Source organism: Myotis yumanensis, unplaced genomic scaffold (genome assembly GCF_028538775.1).
Source record: "Myotis yumanensis isolate MYYU_CA2020_CCGP unplaced genomic scaffold, mMyoYum1.0.hap1 SCAF_1, whole genome shotgun sequence".
NCBI classification, from domain to species: domain Eukaryota; kingdom Metazoa; phylum Chordata; class Mammalia; order Chiroptera; family Vespertilionidae; genus Myotis; species Myotis yumanensis.
The window spans coordinates 131,096,438-131,116,079 of NW_027223752.1; the positions used below are offsets into that span (position 1 = coordinate 131,096,438).

A 19,642-nucleotide genomic window follows, 5' to 3' on the forward strand; every position below is an offset into this window, starting at 1 on the left:
CACACTGCCTGGTTAGAGGGTAGGAGGAAGAGAACTGCTTCTCACTCTTGGTGGGACCTTGAGGAAGTCAGTTTTAAGCCTTGGTTACCTTTTCTGTAAAATGGGTTGTTGAATTAAATATTACAAGTTCATTGGCTCTTTTCAGCTTCTATACTTAAAATTCTGTGATTTTAAAATCAATTTGAAGATGAAACTGTTTGAAGCACTATACAAGTACCCATCTTTGATGCTGACAAGGCTACAGGCCTTTTTACAAGTGCTAATATTCTATAACCTAGTTATAAAATTCAGATTTGCTTCCCTCAATTATTTTGAGCTTCATATTAGACACTGAGGGCAAAGAGGAAAAGCACGGAACTTAATCTACAGCACTCCTTTGTTTCATGTTACACAGCATCTGGGAATAACTTAGGGATATAGGAACTTACACAGTATATGAGGACTTACATCTGCTCATTAAATTGTATTTAAAGTAATTTGGAAATAAATGTTACTAATATTACACTGTTTATTACTTGCTGCATTGCTAGCACTGCTAATTTTAGAATTGTTAGAACTATTGATTTTGTGGGTTCTTATATTTGCCATTAAATTTTCTAACAATTATGTAAAAGTGACCTTAAATGATTCTGTTTGGTAGAGAGCATTCTATTTACCTTTATGGAAATGACAGACAATGGGTGGGCAGGTGGAAAAACTACTATATGGCTTAAATTAAAGCATGTGCACAAATAGATCTAACTTGTACAAGATGAAAGGTTCTATGGGTAGAAGGACAAATGATAGGGGAAGTGTGTAATATCTTATATATTATAATAATCACCAGAAACATGTCGTCTTACTGAATATGCCCTAGCATTTTGGTTTTCTAATTTTGCTAAAAGATAAAGAAATAGAACAAGGTGAAGAGTGCCCATGTGATACTGTCCTGAATGAAGATCTCATGGCCACTGGGCAGCTGGGATGGTCTTCCCCCACCACAACCCTTTTAAAACCTGTCTTCAGACATGACATAAAGTCAATTGTTACTTTTTCTTTTCTCCACAGCCTGGCATTAGCAATATATCACCACATAAAGAACAGGTGAGTTTAAAACCTGTCTTGTTATTCTAGCTAATAAACTTACAAGATATGAAGTTAGTGTTAGGTTTTAACTATAGACATTGTTGGAGTAAGCTATGGTGCTTTTATTACATTATTAAAGGCCCGATGCACGAGATTCGTGCAAGGGGCTTGGCCCTCACAGCCCCGTCTTGCCTGGGTCCTCACAGGAGCCCCAGAAGGTCATTCTGTCGTCTGGTCTAATTAGCATATTGTGCTTTTATTATTATAGATTGAAGTGAATCACTTGTTTTTGTCTTAGGAGTCTTAATGCTTAAGTTATTGAGGATCCCAAAGAAAATTTGTTTATGTGGGTTATATTGATATTTATTGTATTAGAAATTGAAATTGAGAATTTAAAAATGAATTCCTTGTATGTTGAAACATGGTTTTTATAGCACTGTTGAACTTTTGAGCAGGATACTGCTTTGTTGTGGCGGATTGCCTTGTGCGTTACAGGATGTTTACAGCTTCCCCGGCCTCTCCTCACTAGATGCCAATAGCACCCTCTTCCCAGGCCATATTGTGACAACAAAAAAATGTATCCACCATGGCCGAATGTTTCCTGGGGGGCAGAATCACCCCTGATAGGGAGCCATAGCATTAACATAATTCTTTATAAAAGAGAATAATTTTCCACAACAAATAGGCCAAGTGGAAATTGTGTCATTTATTTTCATTTTGCAAATCTCTTTATGTCTGGTGTAACAGAAGACAGCTGATTCTCATGTCCACCCTGTCTTCACACCTTTGTGATTACTTCAGTCATCTCAATAATTTGTTTTGAATAAACAATTGAAGACCCAGCCTCATGTAGCTTTATGGGCATATTTTTAAAGCCTTCAGAAAATTGTGTATATTCTTTGATACTGTACTAAAAGTCCACAAGAGCAAGTTTCTTAAATTAGTTACATGTGTTATGCCCAGATTTCAAGATTCCCAAGAGCCCACCAGGGAGCCAGCCAGTCCCATGCAAAAGCAAAGAGTCCTTTATTTCAAACCCGGGTTTGGCTCCCCTACCCTCCTTACTGACGCAGCAGCAAGTGGCAGAGAGGGAGAGGCCTGATGGGACCAGGAGTTTTATAGAGGGGTGGAGTAAGGGCGGGAGAGGGGACTGTGGGCCCCGCCGATTGGCCAGGCGCGAGTCGGTGTCTCATTACACAGGATGTGGTCATAGTGATGGCCTGCACTTCCCTTGATTATCATTGGTTAGTCCAGAGAAATCCTGGGTGTGGCTAGCAGAGGCTTCTTCCGGGAAGAAGACTTTGCCGAGCACATGGCCCTGCCCCAAAATGGAGGACCCAGGGCAAGATGGAGGGCGCAGTCCCCACCCCTCCACCGAGAACGCGGGGAAGGGTGGGGGCCGCGCATCCGCAGGTCCGAGATCTCGCCCCCCCAGCGGCCACAGAGGTGGACGCTGGAAATCCCGCTGAAGCTGGTCTGGCCCCCGACTGTCCGACCGCACCCGACGCCGTTCCAGGTGGTTAGGAACTCTGCCCCAAACCCGTCCACCTCGCCCGGCTCCCCGGGGGCGGCTCCGGACGGGCCCAGCGCGGGGCGGCCGGCTCCGGGGAGCACCAGGCCGCCGGGGTCCGGGCCTCGGGGTGGCGCGAGTCCTCCGGGCCCCCGTGGCGGCACTGCGCAGTGGCCGGCGACACAGGGTGCACGGGCGCCGGGTACCGGGTCTGGCCGGAGGGCCCAGGGAGGCCGCTGCCGCCAGGCCCCTGGGCCCGGCGCGGGGCGCTGTCCCCGCCGCCCCTGCCGCCCCATCGGGACGCCCAGGCATGCCGAGCCCCGCGGGCCCCCTTTCAACATGAACTTGTAATAAGCTCTCTTTTAAATTCATCCCCATTCATATATCTTGTATGCTGAATGAATCTTTTTACTTGTAAGTAATTTTGTAATATTATGCATTGATCACTTGGAAAGTATTGGTCCACATTTCTGTATACACTATCAAAACTCACTTTTGTTAGTTAGTGTCATTATCACCACCACTCTTCCCAGAAAACCATTAAGTATTGAAAAGCTGTCAAGCTCACAAAAAAGGTACAAGTTTGCCTTATTCTTGATTTTCAGCTTGATAGCTGGAATTGTGCAATTGGTAAGAAATGTATAAGTTATTTTCCTTGAAGTGACAGGCTCACTTTTCAGCTTTGAGATTATGACACTTGTACTATGAACTAAAGATGTTATTATATGAAAACAGTAGCTCATTCAGCTCACAACTAAGTTAAAGTCCAAGTGCTTTTCCTTAACACACCCACATTTCAGTATGCAGAAGTGCTTAATGCATACTTCCCCTTACTCAGAATATAAAAAGAAGGATCAATTTTTAATAGCATTATTCATTGTTTTTTTTATTAAATCTTTATTGTTCAGATTACATTTGTTCCTCTTTTCCCCTCCCCATAACTCCCCTTCTCCCAGTTCCTGCCCCACCCTCCGCCCTCACTCCCCACCCACTGTGTTCATCCATAGGTGCACGATTTTTGTCCAGTCTCTTCCCGCATCTCCCATTCCCCTTTCCCCCCTAAGAATAGTCAGTCCATTCCCTTTCTATGTCCCTGATTCATTATAATCACCAGTTCATTCTGTACATCAGATTATTTATTCACTTGATTCTTAGATTCACTTGTTGATAGATGCATGTTTGTTGTTCACAATTTGTATCTTTACCTTTTTCTTCTTCCTCTTCTTAAAGGATACCTTTCAGCATTTCGTATAATACTGGTTTAGTGGTGATGAACTCCTTTAGCTTTTCCTTATCTGTGAAGCTCTTTATCTGCCCTTCAATTCTGAATGATAGCTTTGCTGGATAAAGTAATCTTGGTTGTAGGTTCTTGGTGTTCAGTACTTTGAATATTTCTTGCCATTCCCTTCTGGCCTGCAAAGTTTCTGTTGAGAAATCAGCTGACAGTCGTATGGGAATTCCCTTGTAGGTAATTGAGCCTCTTTCTCTTGCTGCTTTTAAGATTCTCTCTTTGTCTTTTGCTCTTGGCATTTTAATGATGATGTGTCTTGGTGTGGTCCTCTTTGGATTCCTTTTGTTTGGGGTTTTCTGCGCTTCTTGGACCTGTAAGTCCATTTCTTTCACCAGGTGGGGGAAGTTTTCTGCCATTATTTCTTCAAATAGGTTTTCAATATCTTGCTCTCTCTCATCTTCTGGCACCCCTATTATTCTGATATTAGTGCGCTTGAAGGTGTCCAAGAGGCTCCTTACACTATCTTTGTATTTTCGGATTCTTTTTTCATTTTGCTTTAACGGTTGGGTGATTTTTGCTTCTTCGCATTTCAAATCTTTGACTTGATTCTTGCGCTCCTCTGGTCTGCTATTGGGTATAATATTCTTTATTTCAGTCCGTGTATGCTTAATTTCTAGTTTCTTTATCGTAGCATCGAGGGTCTCATTAGTTTTCATGAGGCTCTCCACAAGTTTATTGCAAGCCCTCAAAATTGCGTTTTTTAGCTCCATATCCTCCATTTCTGTCATGTTTTTTTGTCTCCGCATTTTTTATGCTTTCTTGGTGCACCCCCTTGTGGTCTTTGTGTGCAGTCTTGTTCTAGTTAAGTCTTGATTGTTGTAGTTAATACTAGAGGGATTTGACCACCAGGCCGACTGGCTGTGAGAATCACCTGTGTCTGCCCGGGAAAACTTCTGTTCTCTGGGGAGGTGCTAATCTAGCCTTTGCCTGAGGCGATCCGGCAAATGGCTCTGTGCAGGGCTTGGGCGGTCGGGTCGCAAGGGATCCGCAGGGCGGGTGGAGGGAGCAGTTATGGCTGCACTCAGTCCCGTTCCCCGAGGCTCTGCTTCTCAGAACCCTGGCAGCCGCTGCAAACTTCGGAGAGAAAGCTGCCCTTAGGTTCCAACTGATGCTAGACAATCCCGCTTCTCCCGTCTGAGTCTGAGTCCCTAGAGACTCGCCCGGATCTGGAGCCCAAAGTCTGAGACTCACTCCTGACCGAAAACGACAACCGCGCCCTCAGCCACCAGCCCGCTTTTCGCGCGCACCTCCGCACCTTTAAATTTTCCACACTGCACCTCCTCTGAGCCTCGGGACGCTGCTGTCTTTCCTTCTAGTTGAAGAGTCTCTCCTCAGCCAGCTTTCCTGTGGTTCTGGGTGATGTCTGTTCCGTCTTTTAGTTGTATTTTTGAAGTGGTTGTTTGCGGCAGCAGTCTCCAATGTTTACCTATGCCGCCATCTTGGTCGAGTCATTATTCATTGTTAATTCTTTATCAAAGATGTGCTTAAGTAGATTTGTTTTCAACAAGTGGCAGTGAGAATAGAATGAGACTACTAGCACAGGGCGGAACCCCTGCCTTGATTCTTGCTCAGAAACCAGTTTTACTGACTTTTGCTTTTATACAGTCATTGCAAATGTCAGTGTAAATGCAGGCAGTGCCTTAATATTTCTATACAAACAGTTTTGGCCTCATGGGTCTCCTGAAAATGGTCTAGTGCAGCGGTTCTCAACCTGTGGGTCACGACCCCTTTGGGGGTCGAATGACCCTTTCACATGGGTCGCCTAAGACCATCGGAAAACACATATATAATTACAAATTGTTTTTGTGATTAATCACTATGCTTTAATTATGTTCAATTTGTAACAATGAAATTGGGGGTTACCACAACATGAGGAACTGTATTAAAGGAAGGTTGAGAACCACTGGTCTAGTGGAACCACTGAAGCCTGCAAAACACACTTGGAGAAACACTGTGTAAATGAGCAGAGTGTATTAGTGTGGAAAATTAAACTTAAAAAAAAAATGAAGCAACCTGGTTTCCCTGGCACAGTTGGTTGGAGCATCGTCCTGTACACGACAAAGTGGCAGGTTCAATTCCGAGTCAGGGCAGCAGGTACCAGGTTGTGGGTTCAATTCTGTCAGGCCACGTACGTAGGTTTCTGGTTCGATCACCAGTCCAGCATTTGCAGGAGGCAGCCAATCGATTTTTTTTTCTCTCTCTATCTCTCTCTAAAATCAATAGACTGTTCAGTTTTAAAATAAAAAGGCAAGATTTTAACTCAGACTAGTTTGAAGAGACCAGAAGAAATACATAGTAAGAATATAATATAGGAAAGTGATAAAACAAACAGTGAAAAAACAGGAACTCATATTCACCATGAATGCTTGCCCACCACTACTGCTTTGTAAAATGTTCCTGTGTCTGCCAATGAGAGGTTAGAGGACTGGCCATCGATTTGGTTGCCTAGCGTTGCCTATTAGGGAGGGTCAATGCTTATAAAGGCAGCTCTGGCAGGTCATTGTAGAAAAGATTTCACAGAACTTGATGTGCTGAGTAAAAAGAGGTCAGAAAATTCCTACAGGATCTAAGAGAAGAATTTGTAGAAGGACTTTCTTTGTTGAAGGTTAAGCTCCCTCCACCCCTCTCTACTCCCAGCAGATGTGTTGCTAACACGACAATTCCTGGATTAGTTTTTTAAATCACATTCTTATTTTCTAGAGATGCAAATAGATCCAAGGACATTTTTGATGAGAGGATCCATCCTTTCACAGTAAGTGCCAGTTGTATTGAGTTTGTCTTTTTCTCTCAGACAATTGTCTTTATTCCCTGCTGCTTTGCTTTGAAATTAATCACTAGTAGAAAATTACTCCCTCCAGCTTGGAGTCAACATTATCTTCCTGTGAGTTTTCTTCCCCACCCATGTTGTATCTAATAATTTAACAAAAGGAATGTTGTATAAGAAATATGTCAGCAAGACCTGAGTTTCAGCTTCGTATACTAGTAATTAGTGAGCTAAAGTGAGTCAACATACCCCCAAAAACAAAAAATGTATCTTTAAAAAAGATAATTGCATAATTTTTATCATCATGCAATACGAATGTTTATAAATAAACAGATATGTGAAAGATCTCTATGAATAAAATAAAAAAACTAAATTAATTAGAACTACAGAAACATTTTTAGCTCACTTCCTCAGACATGCTCTATAGCACGGTGTGGCTGTGACCCTGCACAGCACAGCACAGCCTTAGAGCCCAATGGTTACAGGAAACCGAAAGCACATTTTTAGAGTTGATTGCAGAGAAGTATGACATGGCGACCAGCAAGTCTTTTGAGCCTAAAAATAGTTTGCATTTAGACTGAATCCTGAAGGGAGAAGGTGGAAAGGAATATACAGTTTCGGAGGTTGTGCCTGTATTTATCTTTAGTGAGTGTTGGTATTCAATCACTATTTTTTTTAAGGTCCCATTGTTTATATTTAAAAGATTAAGAGACATGTCACCCAATCAAAATTATTTTAAGGGGCACGTGGGCACAAGAGAAAGACTGCTGCCATAAAAGTACTTAAGCATTTTTCTTCAGTGGATACTTACATTGCATTTTTTCTCTTTTCAGGAGAACACGGTTCAGGAGGAACACTTTACCACAGCTCAGGAGGAACACTTTACACACAATCCTGATCCTGAATCTATTTACCAATTTATTCACCCGTTTTTTGTCTCTATAAGTGTAACAGCTGGTTACGCAATAGCAACTTTGGTAAGATAGTTCTTCTTTCAGAACTTTATTAAGGGAAACCTATCAAAGGAAGTAAAGTTCACACATTTGAGCTTAATAATCACTATGATTATTGCTTTTCTCACCACAAAACAATTGCTATCAAAGGCAGCAGGAGGGAGAAATTGAAAATCTCTAGACCTCAGGAGACATAGGCACATGCAGTGCACACAGGCACACACATACAAGGTGTGCTGATGGGGCAGGATGGGGGCAATAACAGAACCTTCTGGGCCCCAGGCAGTGACAGGTTCAATGTAGGTCTAAGCTGAGTCGCAGGCTGCATTCCCCGGGCAGTTGTAATGTGTGTCCTGACTGAGAACTAGAGCCCTAAATTCTCTGTTCCTTGGATGATGGGTGTTCATCCGTCCTTGCTGTCCTCTTGTGCCTGCCTGTGATGTTTCCAGGATTCTAGTGCCAGTAGGACCTGAAAGGGCTTTGCTGGTTGTCTGCTCAGCTACAGCTGTGTAAGGGCCTCTGTGTCATTCATCCAGGATTCCTGTGGAAAGAGTGTGTCATTTGGAATGAGTGGTCCATTCTCGTGAGAAAGAATGGGGATTGTTTCACTCCTCCCTCGGACAATCCTAAAGGGGAAAGTCTCCTGCTGGGTCTGAGGGAAGAGTACTTAGTGCAGTGCCTCCTCCTTCAGTGTTCAGTCAGAATTTTGGAGAGGCAGCCTGTGCTTCTGAATAGAGACCCCTCAGTGGGCACTGGATTAGACACAGGCCATTCCACGGAGCTGCCAGCCATCTGGAGTGCTGAGCACAGCTGATCAAAGGCGGGAGTGGTGCTCCCACCTGAAGAGCTAGGGAACTCAGCAAGGAGAGCATCTGGGGTAGAAGAGGGTGGGTCCTTTGCAGACACATTAAGATGATGCACCTGTGAGACAGAGGGGCATCTCTAGGGAATGTGTGAATATATGGGATTAGAGCGTAAATCTGACTGGAGGCAGGGGATTAGCATTAGCTATTCCAATGCCGAGAAAGCATGTGAATAAAAAGTGCATGGAAGATAGAAGAGTGACAAGAACAGGTATTCAGTGGCTATTCATGGAATGAGCAACTTCTTGGCAGCATTGAGTACTTTGACCTCACTCTCCTTTTGGAACCTCCCTTATCTTCCTTCTTTTTTACTGTTTTCCTCTGGTTTTGCCACCACGCTAAGCCACTCCTGGTGACTTCTCCCTTCAGTGTTGAGTCCTCACAGATCTAAGTGCTGAGGATAGAGGAGAGACGTGGCTGAATAAAGTGTTTGCTTTTATGGAGTTTCTGTCCTAGTGAGGAAGACATAAATATTTCTTTAACTGAGTGTTGTTAAAAGGTGAATATCTCAGGTAGTAGTAAATATCACGAAGGTACAGCAGGGTGACGTGATATCATGCTGAGAGGGGCTTGCTACTTGAGAGAGGTGATCAGGAGGAGCCTCTGTAAGAGATGACATCTGCCCCTGGCCTGACTGAACTGAGGAAGATGAGGAGCTCTGGCGTTATGTGCAGAGGGAACAAGTGCCAGCCTCTGAGACGGGAACTTATACTTGGTATTTGAGTAAGAGTGAGGTATGGCCAGTGTGGTCAGAGTGTGGAATGAGGGAGAGAATGTAGGGCATGAGGACCTAGTAGGGCAAGTGCTACCTGATTGGGCCTTGCAGCTTGCAGGCCATGGGAGGAAGTGACATTTTTATTTGTTTGGTGGAAACCCTTTGGCAGAGTTGAGCAGGGTGGGGAAGTGCTCTTGATTACAAAAGCTATCCTGGCTGCTTTGGGGAGAATGACTGTAGCTGGGAGCCTGAACAGAAGCTAAGAAGTCAGGGTCAATAACAGTGACATGGGTGAGAAGTGACAAATAGAATAGAAAGTGGTCTGACTACCAGAGACAGGCAGAGATGATAAGAATTACTAACAGATTGCAGCAGGTCAACTCAATTGGAGTCTTTGACCAAGCACCTAGGCAAATGGCAGTGCCCCACATGGCAGTGATGGCAAACTTTTTGAGTTTGGCATGTCAGCATTTTGTAAAACCCTAACTTAACTCTGGTGCTGTGTCACATATAGAAATTTTTTGATATTTGCAACCATAGTAAAACAAAGATTTATATTTTTGATATTTATTTTATATATTTAAATGCCATTTAACAAAGAAAAGTCAACCAAAAAAATGAGTTCCCATGTCACCTCTGACATGCGTATCATAGGTTCGCCATCACTGCATTATGGAATGGGTGGGGAGTGGGGAGCTGGGGTGAAGAGCTCTGGTTTGTATGTGCAAAAGCACCGATGACATTAGCGGTAGTAGTTTCAGTCGCCAGGGGCAGACTACAGTGGGTGAAGGAGAGAGTGGGAGATGAGCAGCAGCTTCAGGGCATTCACTGTGAGCTAACAGAGAGGAGGCAGCCTAGGAGTTGTGGGGGTGGGATGGGTACCACATAAATACATTCATATTGGGGAGAATCTCTGGGCCACAGGGAAGTGTTCAAAAAGAGGTAATTGTGGGAGGTGTTCTTTAGAAGTGGGATGGGATTGACTTCACTGCTAGAAGAGAAATCTCAATTCCAGTGACACAGGAGGGCAAGTGGTATAAATGAATGATTAATGGCACATACCAAGTCCACAGTAAAGATTGCAGGAAGTTGAGTGATTTCCAATGTTGTATTTGTCTCTAATTATTCCCATCAGGCAGACAGTTGAACCTTGTAAGGATACGATATCTGAGAGCATTGAGCTTTTGGCGATTGGTGCAAATTTTCACTAAGAACACATGATATTTAATAACCGTTTATTTTTAAAAATACAGTTGGGTTTGAAGAGCTTTGGCAAATGTGAGCTGTCAATCTGATAACCTCAGACAGTAAACATACTCTTTAAAATGGGATTTTTTTTCTCTTTGTTGTATGATATACAGACTCTTCTTCAAAGAACCCTTGAGGTAAAAACAAATCACAGCTTGCCTCTATAATCTTTGCCTAGCTGTTAACTCCACCCAGTTCTTTGTAGAATAGACATGTAATACATGTGAAAAAATCATGAGATCTCACCAGCTATCTGGCAGGTTTAGAGGAGAACCAGAGAGATAGAGACTGGCAGCTCTGCAACCACCTGAAACCAACAGAACTGACCAAGCTTCAGGTTGTGTAAGACAGAGATGGATTTCACAGAATCGTGATGGAGATGTGAGGCTTAGGGGATATAAAAGAACTATCCTTGATGTGCGTGTGTGTTTCTTACAAAGGCACTAAGTTCAAGAATACTTGAGTTGTAAACACCTGATTCAGACACACCTGTTCACACTACCTGTCCTGCTGCACCACACAGCAGCCACTGGGGGGCTGACTTGACAACCAAGCTTTAGCTTCAGCGTGGGCCACAAAGGGACTAGTTGCTGTGTAGAGAAGGTACAGATGTGCTCAGTGTTGGCAGGGATTTACACATTCCAGGATTATGTAAAATCACCACTAACTACCAGCCAGGTATGAAACAGTGCATGTGGTGGTCACTCAAGTGTCTGCACGGGGCCTGGATGGGCTGCCCTTTGCAAGTGGGAAAGTAACATTTCTTCAGGAGGTCCTTTGCTAACTTGTCCATTCATCCCTGTGACCAAAAACTGGGCTGGAAATTCCACATGGGAAAATAGGCAACAGAAGTATCTGATTTGCAACCGTGACTTGGCCTCTGGCTTTGGCTGGCCAACTAGTCTCATGGCCAGAACCTAAAAATAAAAGGCATGTTGAAACTGACGAAACCTGTCATTCTTTTTTTTTATTTTTTATTTTTTTATTTATTTTTTATTTTTTTATTTATTTTTATTTTTTTTTATTTTTCGATAAAAGTATTACAAAGGGTATTACATAAGTGTCCTTTTTTCCCCCCCACCCTTGACAAGCCCCTGCCCTCCCTTACCCCCCAGTGTCTTATGTCCATTAGTTATGGTTATATGGATGCATACAAGTCCTTCGGTTGATCTCTTACTCCCCTCCCTCCTGTCCCCCAACCCTCCCTGGCCTTACCACTGAAGTCCGACAATCGGTTTGAGGCAGCTCTGCCACTGTATTTATTATTGTTCAAAAGTTTGTAATGGTCTTAATTATCCATGAAAGAGTGAGATCATGTGGTATTTTTCCTTCATTGACTGGCTTGTTTCACTTAGCATAATGCTCTCCAGTTCCATCCAACCTGTCATTCTTAATAGTTATTATCACAGCACTTAAACTGAGCTAAAATCAAAGACCGGTGTTTCACTTTTGCAGATTTACATAGAAAGACTTTTAACATACGCTGAAATTGACATTTGCCCAACTAACTGGAAACGAATTGTTTTCGGCGCCATTGTTCTGGCTTTCAAGTATTGGCACGATCTGGATATATCAAATTCGATATTCTGTCGAATCTGCAGGGGCATTACAGCCAAGGACTTGTGAGTTTGCAAGGTTTTGGTGAACTTTCTAACCATTTTTTATTACTTTATATGCCCCCATAAAGTTTACAGATTAAGAAATGTTTTTAAAGTTTAAATTGTGCAGAGAACTGAACTATGCATAAAATTACATATATTTTGCCTGAGCTTGTTTGGCTCAGTGGGTACAGCGTCAGCACGGAATGAATGGTCCCAGGTTCAATTCCAGTTAAGGGCACATACCTGGGTTGTAGGCTCAGTTCCAGTCGGGGCATGATAGGGAGGGAATAGGAGGCAAATAATTGATGTTTCTCTCTCTCTCTCTCTCTCTCTCCCTCTCTCTCCCTCTCCCTCCCTCTCCCTCTCCCTCTCCCTCTCATCCTTCTCCTTCTCCTTCTCCCTCTCCCTCCCTCCCTCCTTTCCTCCTTTCCACTCTCTAAAAATCAATATTAAAATATCCTCAGGTGAGGATTAACAACAACAACAACAAATTACATATATTTTTCTATTCACATTTGCTATAACATATCATATTCTTTCTCATTAATTAGTAGGTTTCCAGGTGTAATTATTCTAATCTGTGTGATAATTTGAAATGTATTTCTTTGGTGGTTATTGGTAAACATTGTACAAGTTCAGATGCACAAGCAACCATACTTTATTTATTTATTTTTATTTTTATTTTTATTTTTTTTTACCACTGAGAATTCATTTTTTTTCCTAACCTTTTTTATTTTATTTTATTTTATTTTATTTTATTTTTTTTCGCTAAAAGTATTACAAAGGGTATTACATAAGTATCCTTTTTTCCCCACCGCCCTTGACAAACCCCTGCCCTCCCTTACCCCCCAGTGTCTTATGTCCATTAGTTATGCTTATATGCATGCATACAAGTCCTTCGGTTGATCTCTTGCTCCCCTCCCTTCTGTCCCCAACCCCTCCCTGGCCTTCCCACTGCAGTTTGACAATCAGTTTGAGGCAGCTCTGCCTCTGTATCTATTATTGTTCAAAAGTTTGTAATGGTCTTTATTATCCATGAAAGAGTGAGATCATGTGGTATTTTTCCTTCATTGACTGGCTTGTTTCACTTAGCATAATGCTCTCCAGTTCCATCCATGCTGTTGCAAATGGTAAGAGTTCCTTCTTTTTTACAGCAGCATAGTATTCCATCGTGTAGATGTACCACCATTTTCTAATCCATTCATCTACTGATGGGCACTTAGGCTGTTTCCAGATCTTAGCTATGGTGAATTGTGCTGCTATGAACATAGGGGTGCATATATCCTTTCTGATTGGTGTTTCTGGTTTCTTGGGATATATTCCTAGGAGTGGGATCACAGGGTCAAATGGGAGTTCCATTTCCAATTTTTTGAGGAAACTCCATACTGTCTTCCATAGTGGCTGCACCAGTCTGCATTCCCACCAGCAGTGCACAAGTGTTCCTTTTTCTCCACATCCTCTCCAGCACTTGTCGTTTGTTGATTTGTTGATGATGGCCATTCTGACAGGTGTGAGATGGTACCTCATTGTTGTTTTGATTTGCATCTCTCGGATGATTAGTGACTTTGAGCATGTTTTCATATGTCTCTTGGCTTTCTGAATGTCCTCTTTTGAAAGGTGTCTATTTAGATCCTTTGCCCATTTTTTGATTGGATTGTTTATCTTCTTTTTGTTAAGTTGTATGAGTTCCCTATAAATTTTGGAGATTAAGCCCTTATCAGATATGACGTTGGCAAATATGTTTTCCCACGAAGTGGGCTTTCTTGTTGTTTTGTTGATGGTTTCTTTTGCTGTGCAGAAGCTTTTTATTTTGATGTAGTCCCATTTGCTCATTTTCTCTTTAGTTTCAACTGCCCTAGGAGCTGTATCAGTGAAGAAATTGTTTTGGCATATGTCTGAGATTTTGTTGCCTTTGTATTCTTCTAGAATTTTTATGGTTTCCTGTCGTACATTTAAGTCCTTTATCCATTTTGAGTTTATTCTTGTGTATGGTGTAAGTTGGTGGTCTAGTTTCATTTTCTTGCATATATCTGTCCAATTTTCCCAACACCATTTACTGAAGAGACTATCTTGGCTCCAGTGTATGTTCATGCCTCCTTTGTCAAAAATTAATTGAGCATATTGGTTTGGGCTAATTTCTGGACTCTCTATTCTATTCCACTGATCTATATGTCTGTTCTTGTGCCAGTACCAGGCAGTTTTGAGAACAGTGGCTTTGTAATACAGCTTGATATCTGGCATTGAGATCCCACCTACTTTGTTTTTTCTCAGGATCGCTGCAGCTATTCGGGGTCTTTTTTTATTCCAGATGAATTTTTGGAGAGTTCGTTCTAGATCTTTGAAGAAGGCCATTGGTATTTTAATGGGAAGTGCGTTGAATTTATAGATTGCTTTGGGTAGTATGGACATTTTAATGATGTTGATTCTACCAATCCAAGAACATGGTATGTTCTTCCATCTGTTTATGTCTTCCTCTATCTCTATTTTCAACGTCCTGTAGTTTTCTGAGTAGAGGTCTTTTACCTCTTTAGTTAAGTTTATTCCTAGGTATCTTAATTTTTTTGGTGCAATGGTAAATGGGATTGTTTTTCTGATCTCCCTTTCTGAAAGTTCACTATTGGTGTATAGAAATGCCTCAGATTTCTTGGGGTTAATTTTGTATCCTGCTACATTGCCAAATTCATGTATTAAGTCTAGTAGTTTTTTGATGGAGTCTCTAGGGTTTTGTATATATAATATCATGTCGTCTGCAATTAAGGACAGTTTTACTTCCTCTTTTCCAATTTGGATGCCTTTTATTTCTTCTTCTTGTCTAATTGCAATGGCTAATACTTCCAGGACTATGTTGAACAGGAGTGGTGAGAGTGGGCATCCCTGTCTTGTTCCTGTTCTTAGGGGAAATGGTGTTAGTTTTTGTCCATTGAGTATGATGTTGGCTGTGGGCCTGTCATATATGGCTTTTATTATGTTGAGGTATGATCCTTCTATTCCCACCTTGCTGAGAGTTTTTATCAAAAATGGGTGTTCGATTTTGTCGAATGCTTTTTCTGCATCAATTGATATGACCATGTGGTTTTTTTCTTTCAATGTGTTTATGTGATGTATCACGTTTATTGATTTACGGATGTTGTACCATCCTTGCATCCCTGGGATAAATCCTACTTGGTCATGGTGTATGATCCTTCTGATGTAGTGCTGGATCCGATTTGCTAAGATTTTGTTGAGGATTTTGGCATCTATGTTCATGAGGGATATTGGCCTGTAATTCTCTTTCATTGTGTTGTCTTTACCTGGTTTTGGTATTAGGGTGATGCTAGCTTCATAGAATGTGTTTGGAAGTGTTCCATCCTCTTGAACTTTTTGTAGTAATCTGAGGAGGATAGGCTGTAGTTCTTCCTTGAAAGTTTGGTAAAACTCCCCTGAGAAGCCGTCTGGTCCTGGACTTTTGTTTGCTGGAAGCTTTTTGATAACTGCTTCAATTTCTTCCATAGTTATTGGCCTATTGAGATTTTTAGATTCTTCCTGATTGAGTTTTGGAATGTTGTATTTTTCTAGGAATTTGTCCATTTCCTCCAGGTTGTCTAGTTTGTTGGAGTAGAGCTGTCCGTAGTATTGTTTAACAATCATTTGTATTTCTGTGGGGTCTGTTGTTATTTCGCCTCTATCATTTCTGATTTGGTTTATTTGGGACCTCTCTCTTTGCTTCTTGGTGAGCCTGGCTAGGGGTTTGTCAATCTTGTTTATCCTTTCAAAGAACCAGCTCTTGGTTTCATTGATTTTCTGTATTGTTTTTTTGGTCTCTATTTCATTGATTTCTGCTCTAATCTTTATTATCTCCTTCCTTCTGCTCACTCTGGGGTTTTCTTGTTGCTCTCTTTCTAATTCTTTGAGTTGTAGAGTTAGATGATTAACTACCATTTTTTCTTGTTTTTTGAGATAGGCCTGTAGAGCTATAAACTTCCCTCTCAGGACTGCTTTCATTGTGTCCCATAGGTTTTGGATTGTTGTGTTTTCATTGTCATTAGTGTCCAGGATGTTTTTAATTTCTTCTTTGATGTCATCGGTAACCCAATCAATATTTAATAGCATGCTATTCAGCTTCCAAGTGTTTGAGTATTTTGGGTTGTTTTTATTGTAGTTTATTTCTAACATTATGCCATCGTGGTCTGAGAAGATGCTTTTTATGATTTCAATCTTCTTGAATTTGTGGAGACTTTGCTTGTGACCCAATATGTGGTCTATTTTTGAATATGTCCCATGAGCACCTGAGAGGAATGTATATTCCATGGCTTTGGGGTGAAGTGTTCTGAAGATGTCAATTAAGTCCATCTGATCTAGTGAGTCATTTAGGATTGCTGTTTCTTTGCTGAGTTTTTGTCTAGCGGATTTATCCAGTGATGTCAGTGGTGTATTAAAATCCCCTACTTTGATTGTATTGTTGTCGATCTCTTCCCTGATATCTTCCAGGAGTTTTCTTATGTATGTGGGTGCTCCTGCATTGGGTGCATATATCTTTATCAGGGTTATATTCTCTTGTTGTATTGATCCCTTTAGTATTATGAAGTGGCCTTCCTTATCTCTTGTTATGGCCTTCACTTTGAGGTCTATTTTGTCTGATATAAGTATTGCTACCCCAGCTTTTTTTTCATTTCCATTTGCCTGAAAGATATTATTCCATGCCTTCACTTTCAGTCTGTGTGAGTCCCTTCTAATGAGGTGGGTCTCTTGTAGACAGCAAATGTATGGGTCATGTTTTTTTATCCATTCAGCCACTCGATGTCTTTTGATTGGACCATTTAGTCCATTTACATTTAAAGTTATTATTGAAAGGTACTTGTTTGTAGCCATTTCTATTTTTTTGTGGCTGCTTTCTTTCTGGGCTTTTTATTTCTTCTTTTTACACCAGTCCCTTTAGCATTTCTTGCATTGCTGGCTTGGTGGTGATGAACTCCCTTAGCCTTTTTTTGTCTGTGAAGCTTCTTATTTCCCCTTCAATTTTGAATGATAGCCTTGCTGGATAGAGTATTCTTGGATTCAGTCCTTTGCTTTGCATCACTTTGTAAATTTCCATCCATTCTTTTCTGGCCTGATGTGTTTCTGTTGAGAAATCGTTTGATAATCTGATGGGGGATCCTTTGTAGGTAACTCTCTGTTTCTCTCTTGCAGCCTTTAAGATTCTCTCTTTGTCTTGTACATTTGCCATCGTTATTATGACGTGTCTTGGTGTCGGTCTTTTGGGGTTCATCTTGCCTGGGACTCTCTGTACTTGTGTAACTTTTTTCTTCCCCATATCTGGGAAGTTTTCTGTCATTATTTCTTCAAATAGATTTTCTAATTCTTGCTGCTCTTCTTGTCCTTCTTGCAGCCCTATTATGCGTATGTTACTTCGTTTCATGTTGTCCTGAAGCTCCCTTAGGCTCTCCTCCTGTTTTTTAATTTTTTTCTCCAGTTGCTGTTCAGATTGAGCTTGTTTCTCTGCCTTATCTTCTAACTCACTAATTCGGTCTTCTGCTTCTTCTAGTCTGCTGTTGAAACTTTCCATGGTGTTTTTGATTGTAGCTATATCACTTTTCATTTCTTCCTGATTCTTGCATAGGTTGTTGATTTTCTCATCCATCTGGTGAATGAATTGTACAACCATTATTCTGAATTCTTTTTCTGTCATGTTGCATGCTTCAACTTCATTAATTTCCTTTCTTGGTGATTCCTCATTATCTTTCCTCTGGGTGTTGTGTCGTCTCTTCATTCTGATTATCTCCTGATGGTTCAAAGGTCGAGTTGCGTGGGCCTGGGCCGTGTGCAGTGGGAGGCTCCCACCACCCTAGTGTCACTGAAGAGCTCTGACACTAAGATGTGTGGTTGTTGTTGGTTGGTGGAAACCAGGCTCGCTCTGTGTCAGTGTTGCCAACACTCAATGTGGCCTCGCACGTGCCCTTAGAATTAGGGACCCTGGCTGCACTGTGCTGAAATAGAGGCCCCCCTGGAGCGTGTTGAAAACCAGAGCAGAGCCCCCTAGCTTGCGCCAGGAGTCAGAGTTCCCCAAGAGTCCAGTATCAGAGTCTCTGTTGCTTCACGTGACCTCACCTTGAGAATCAGGGTCCCTGTGAAGCAACCATACTTTAAATATCTTTTTGGATTTTTAGGGCTGCCTACCTGTTCTGGTTTTTTTTTCTCCTTTATAAAATTTACTTATTTTTATTATTCTTGTCAATAAAACTTTACATTTAATATTATTTTGTATTAGTCCCAGGTGTACAGCATAATGGTTAGAAAATCATGCTTTGCAAGGTGTTTTCCACAATATTTTTAGTACTGACCTGACATCATACCTCATTATTACAGTATTAATGACTATATTTCCCAGGGTTTACTTTATATTTCCATGAGTGTTTTATAACTGCCAACCTGTACTTCTCAATTTCCTCACCTTTCTCACCCAGCTCCCCAAACTCCTCCCTCTCTGATAACCATCAATATGTTTCCTGTATCTGTGAGTCTGCTTCTGTTTTGTTTGCTCATTTATATTGGTCTTTGGATTCCACATATAAGTGAAATCATATGGTATTCGTATTTCTCTGACTGACTTATTTCACTAACATACTACCCTCTAGGTCAGGGGTGGGCAAACTTTTTGACTCGAGGGCCACACTGGGTTCTTAAACTGGACTGGAGGGCCGGAACAAAAGCATGGATGGAGTATTTGTGTGAACTAGTATAAATTCAAAGTAAACATCATTACATAAAAGGGTACGGTCTCTTTTTTTTAGTTTTATTCATTTCAAATGGGCCAGATCCGACCCGCGGGCCATAGTTTGCCCACGGCTGCTCTAGGTCCATCCATGCTCTCACAAATGGCAAGATTTCATTCTTTTTTATGTCCGAATAATATTCCACCACCTTTTTTATCCACTCATTAGTTGATGGGCACTTGAGTTGCTTCCATAGCATGGGGATTGTAAACAATACTGCAGTGAACATAGGGTACATATATTCTTTGGAATTCATGTCTTGGGTTTCTTTGCATATATACCCAGAAGTGGAATCTCTGAATCATAAGGAAGTTCCATTTTTTAATTACTTGAAAAAAAACTCCATATTGTTTTCCACTGTGGCTGCACCAATCTACATTCCCATCAAAAGTGACAAAGGTTCTCTTTTCTCCATATTTTGGTCAATACAAGCTTTTTAAAAATTTTATTGATGATCGCCATTTTGACAGGTGTGAGGATATCTCATTGTGGTTTTAATTTGCATCTCTCTGAGGACTAAATATACTAAGCGTCTTTTCATATGTCTATCAGCCATCTGTATGGAGTCTTTAGAGAAGTGTCTGTTCAGGTCCTCTGTCCACTTTTTAATTGGGTTGTTTGTATTTTGGTGTTGAGTTGTATACTTTTAAAATAAATTTTGACTATTATGAGATATATCATTGTCAAATATGTTTTCCCATTAGTAGGTTGTCTTTTTATTTTGTTAATGTTTTCCTTTGATGTGTTAAAATATTTTAGTTTGATACAGTCCCATTTGTTTATTTTTTCTTTTGTTTCACATGCTGCAGGTGATATATCAACAAAAAAATATTATTAAGAGAAGTGTCCTAGATTTTACTGCCTATGTTTACTTCTAGGAGTT

The 19,642-nt window shown here is 41.2% G+C and overlaps 1 protein-coding gene across 1 annotated transcript in view; it reads left to right on the top strand.

Moving 5' to 3' along the window:
- Positions 1-19,642, top strand: part of LOC139014206 (cyclin-Y-like protein 1) — an 80,262-nt gene that overhangs the window by 26,189 nt on the left and 34,431 nt on the right. Inside the window, exons 5-8 of the mRNA XM_070421196.1 lie at positions 1,048-1,083; positions 6,567-6,618; positions 7,464-7,607; positions 11,865-12,031. Coding sequence (XP_070277297.1) covers positions 1,048-1,083; positions 6,567-6,618; positions 7,464-7,607; positions 11,865-12,031 — 399 coding nt within the window. The remainder of the gene's footprint in view (positions 1-1,047; positions 1,084-6,566; positions 6,619-7,463; positions 7,608-11,864; positions 12,032-19,642) is intronic.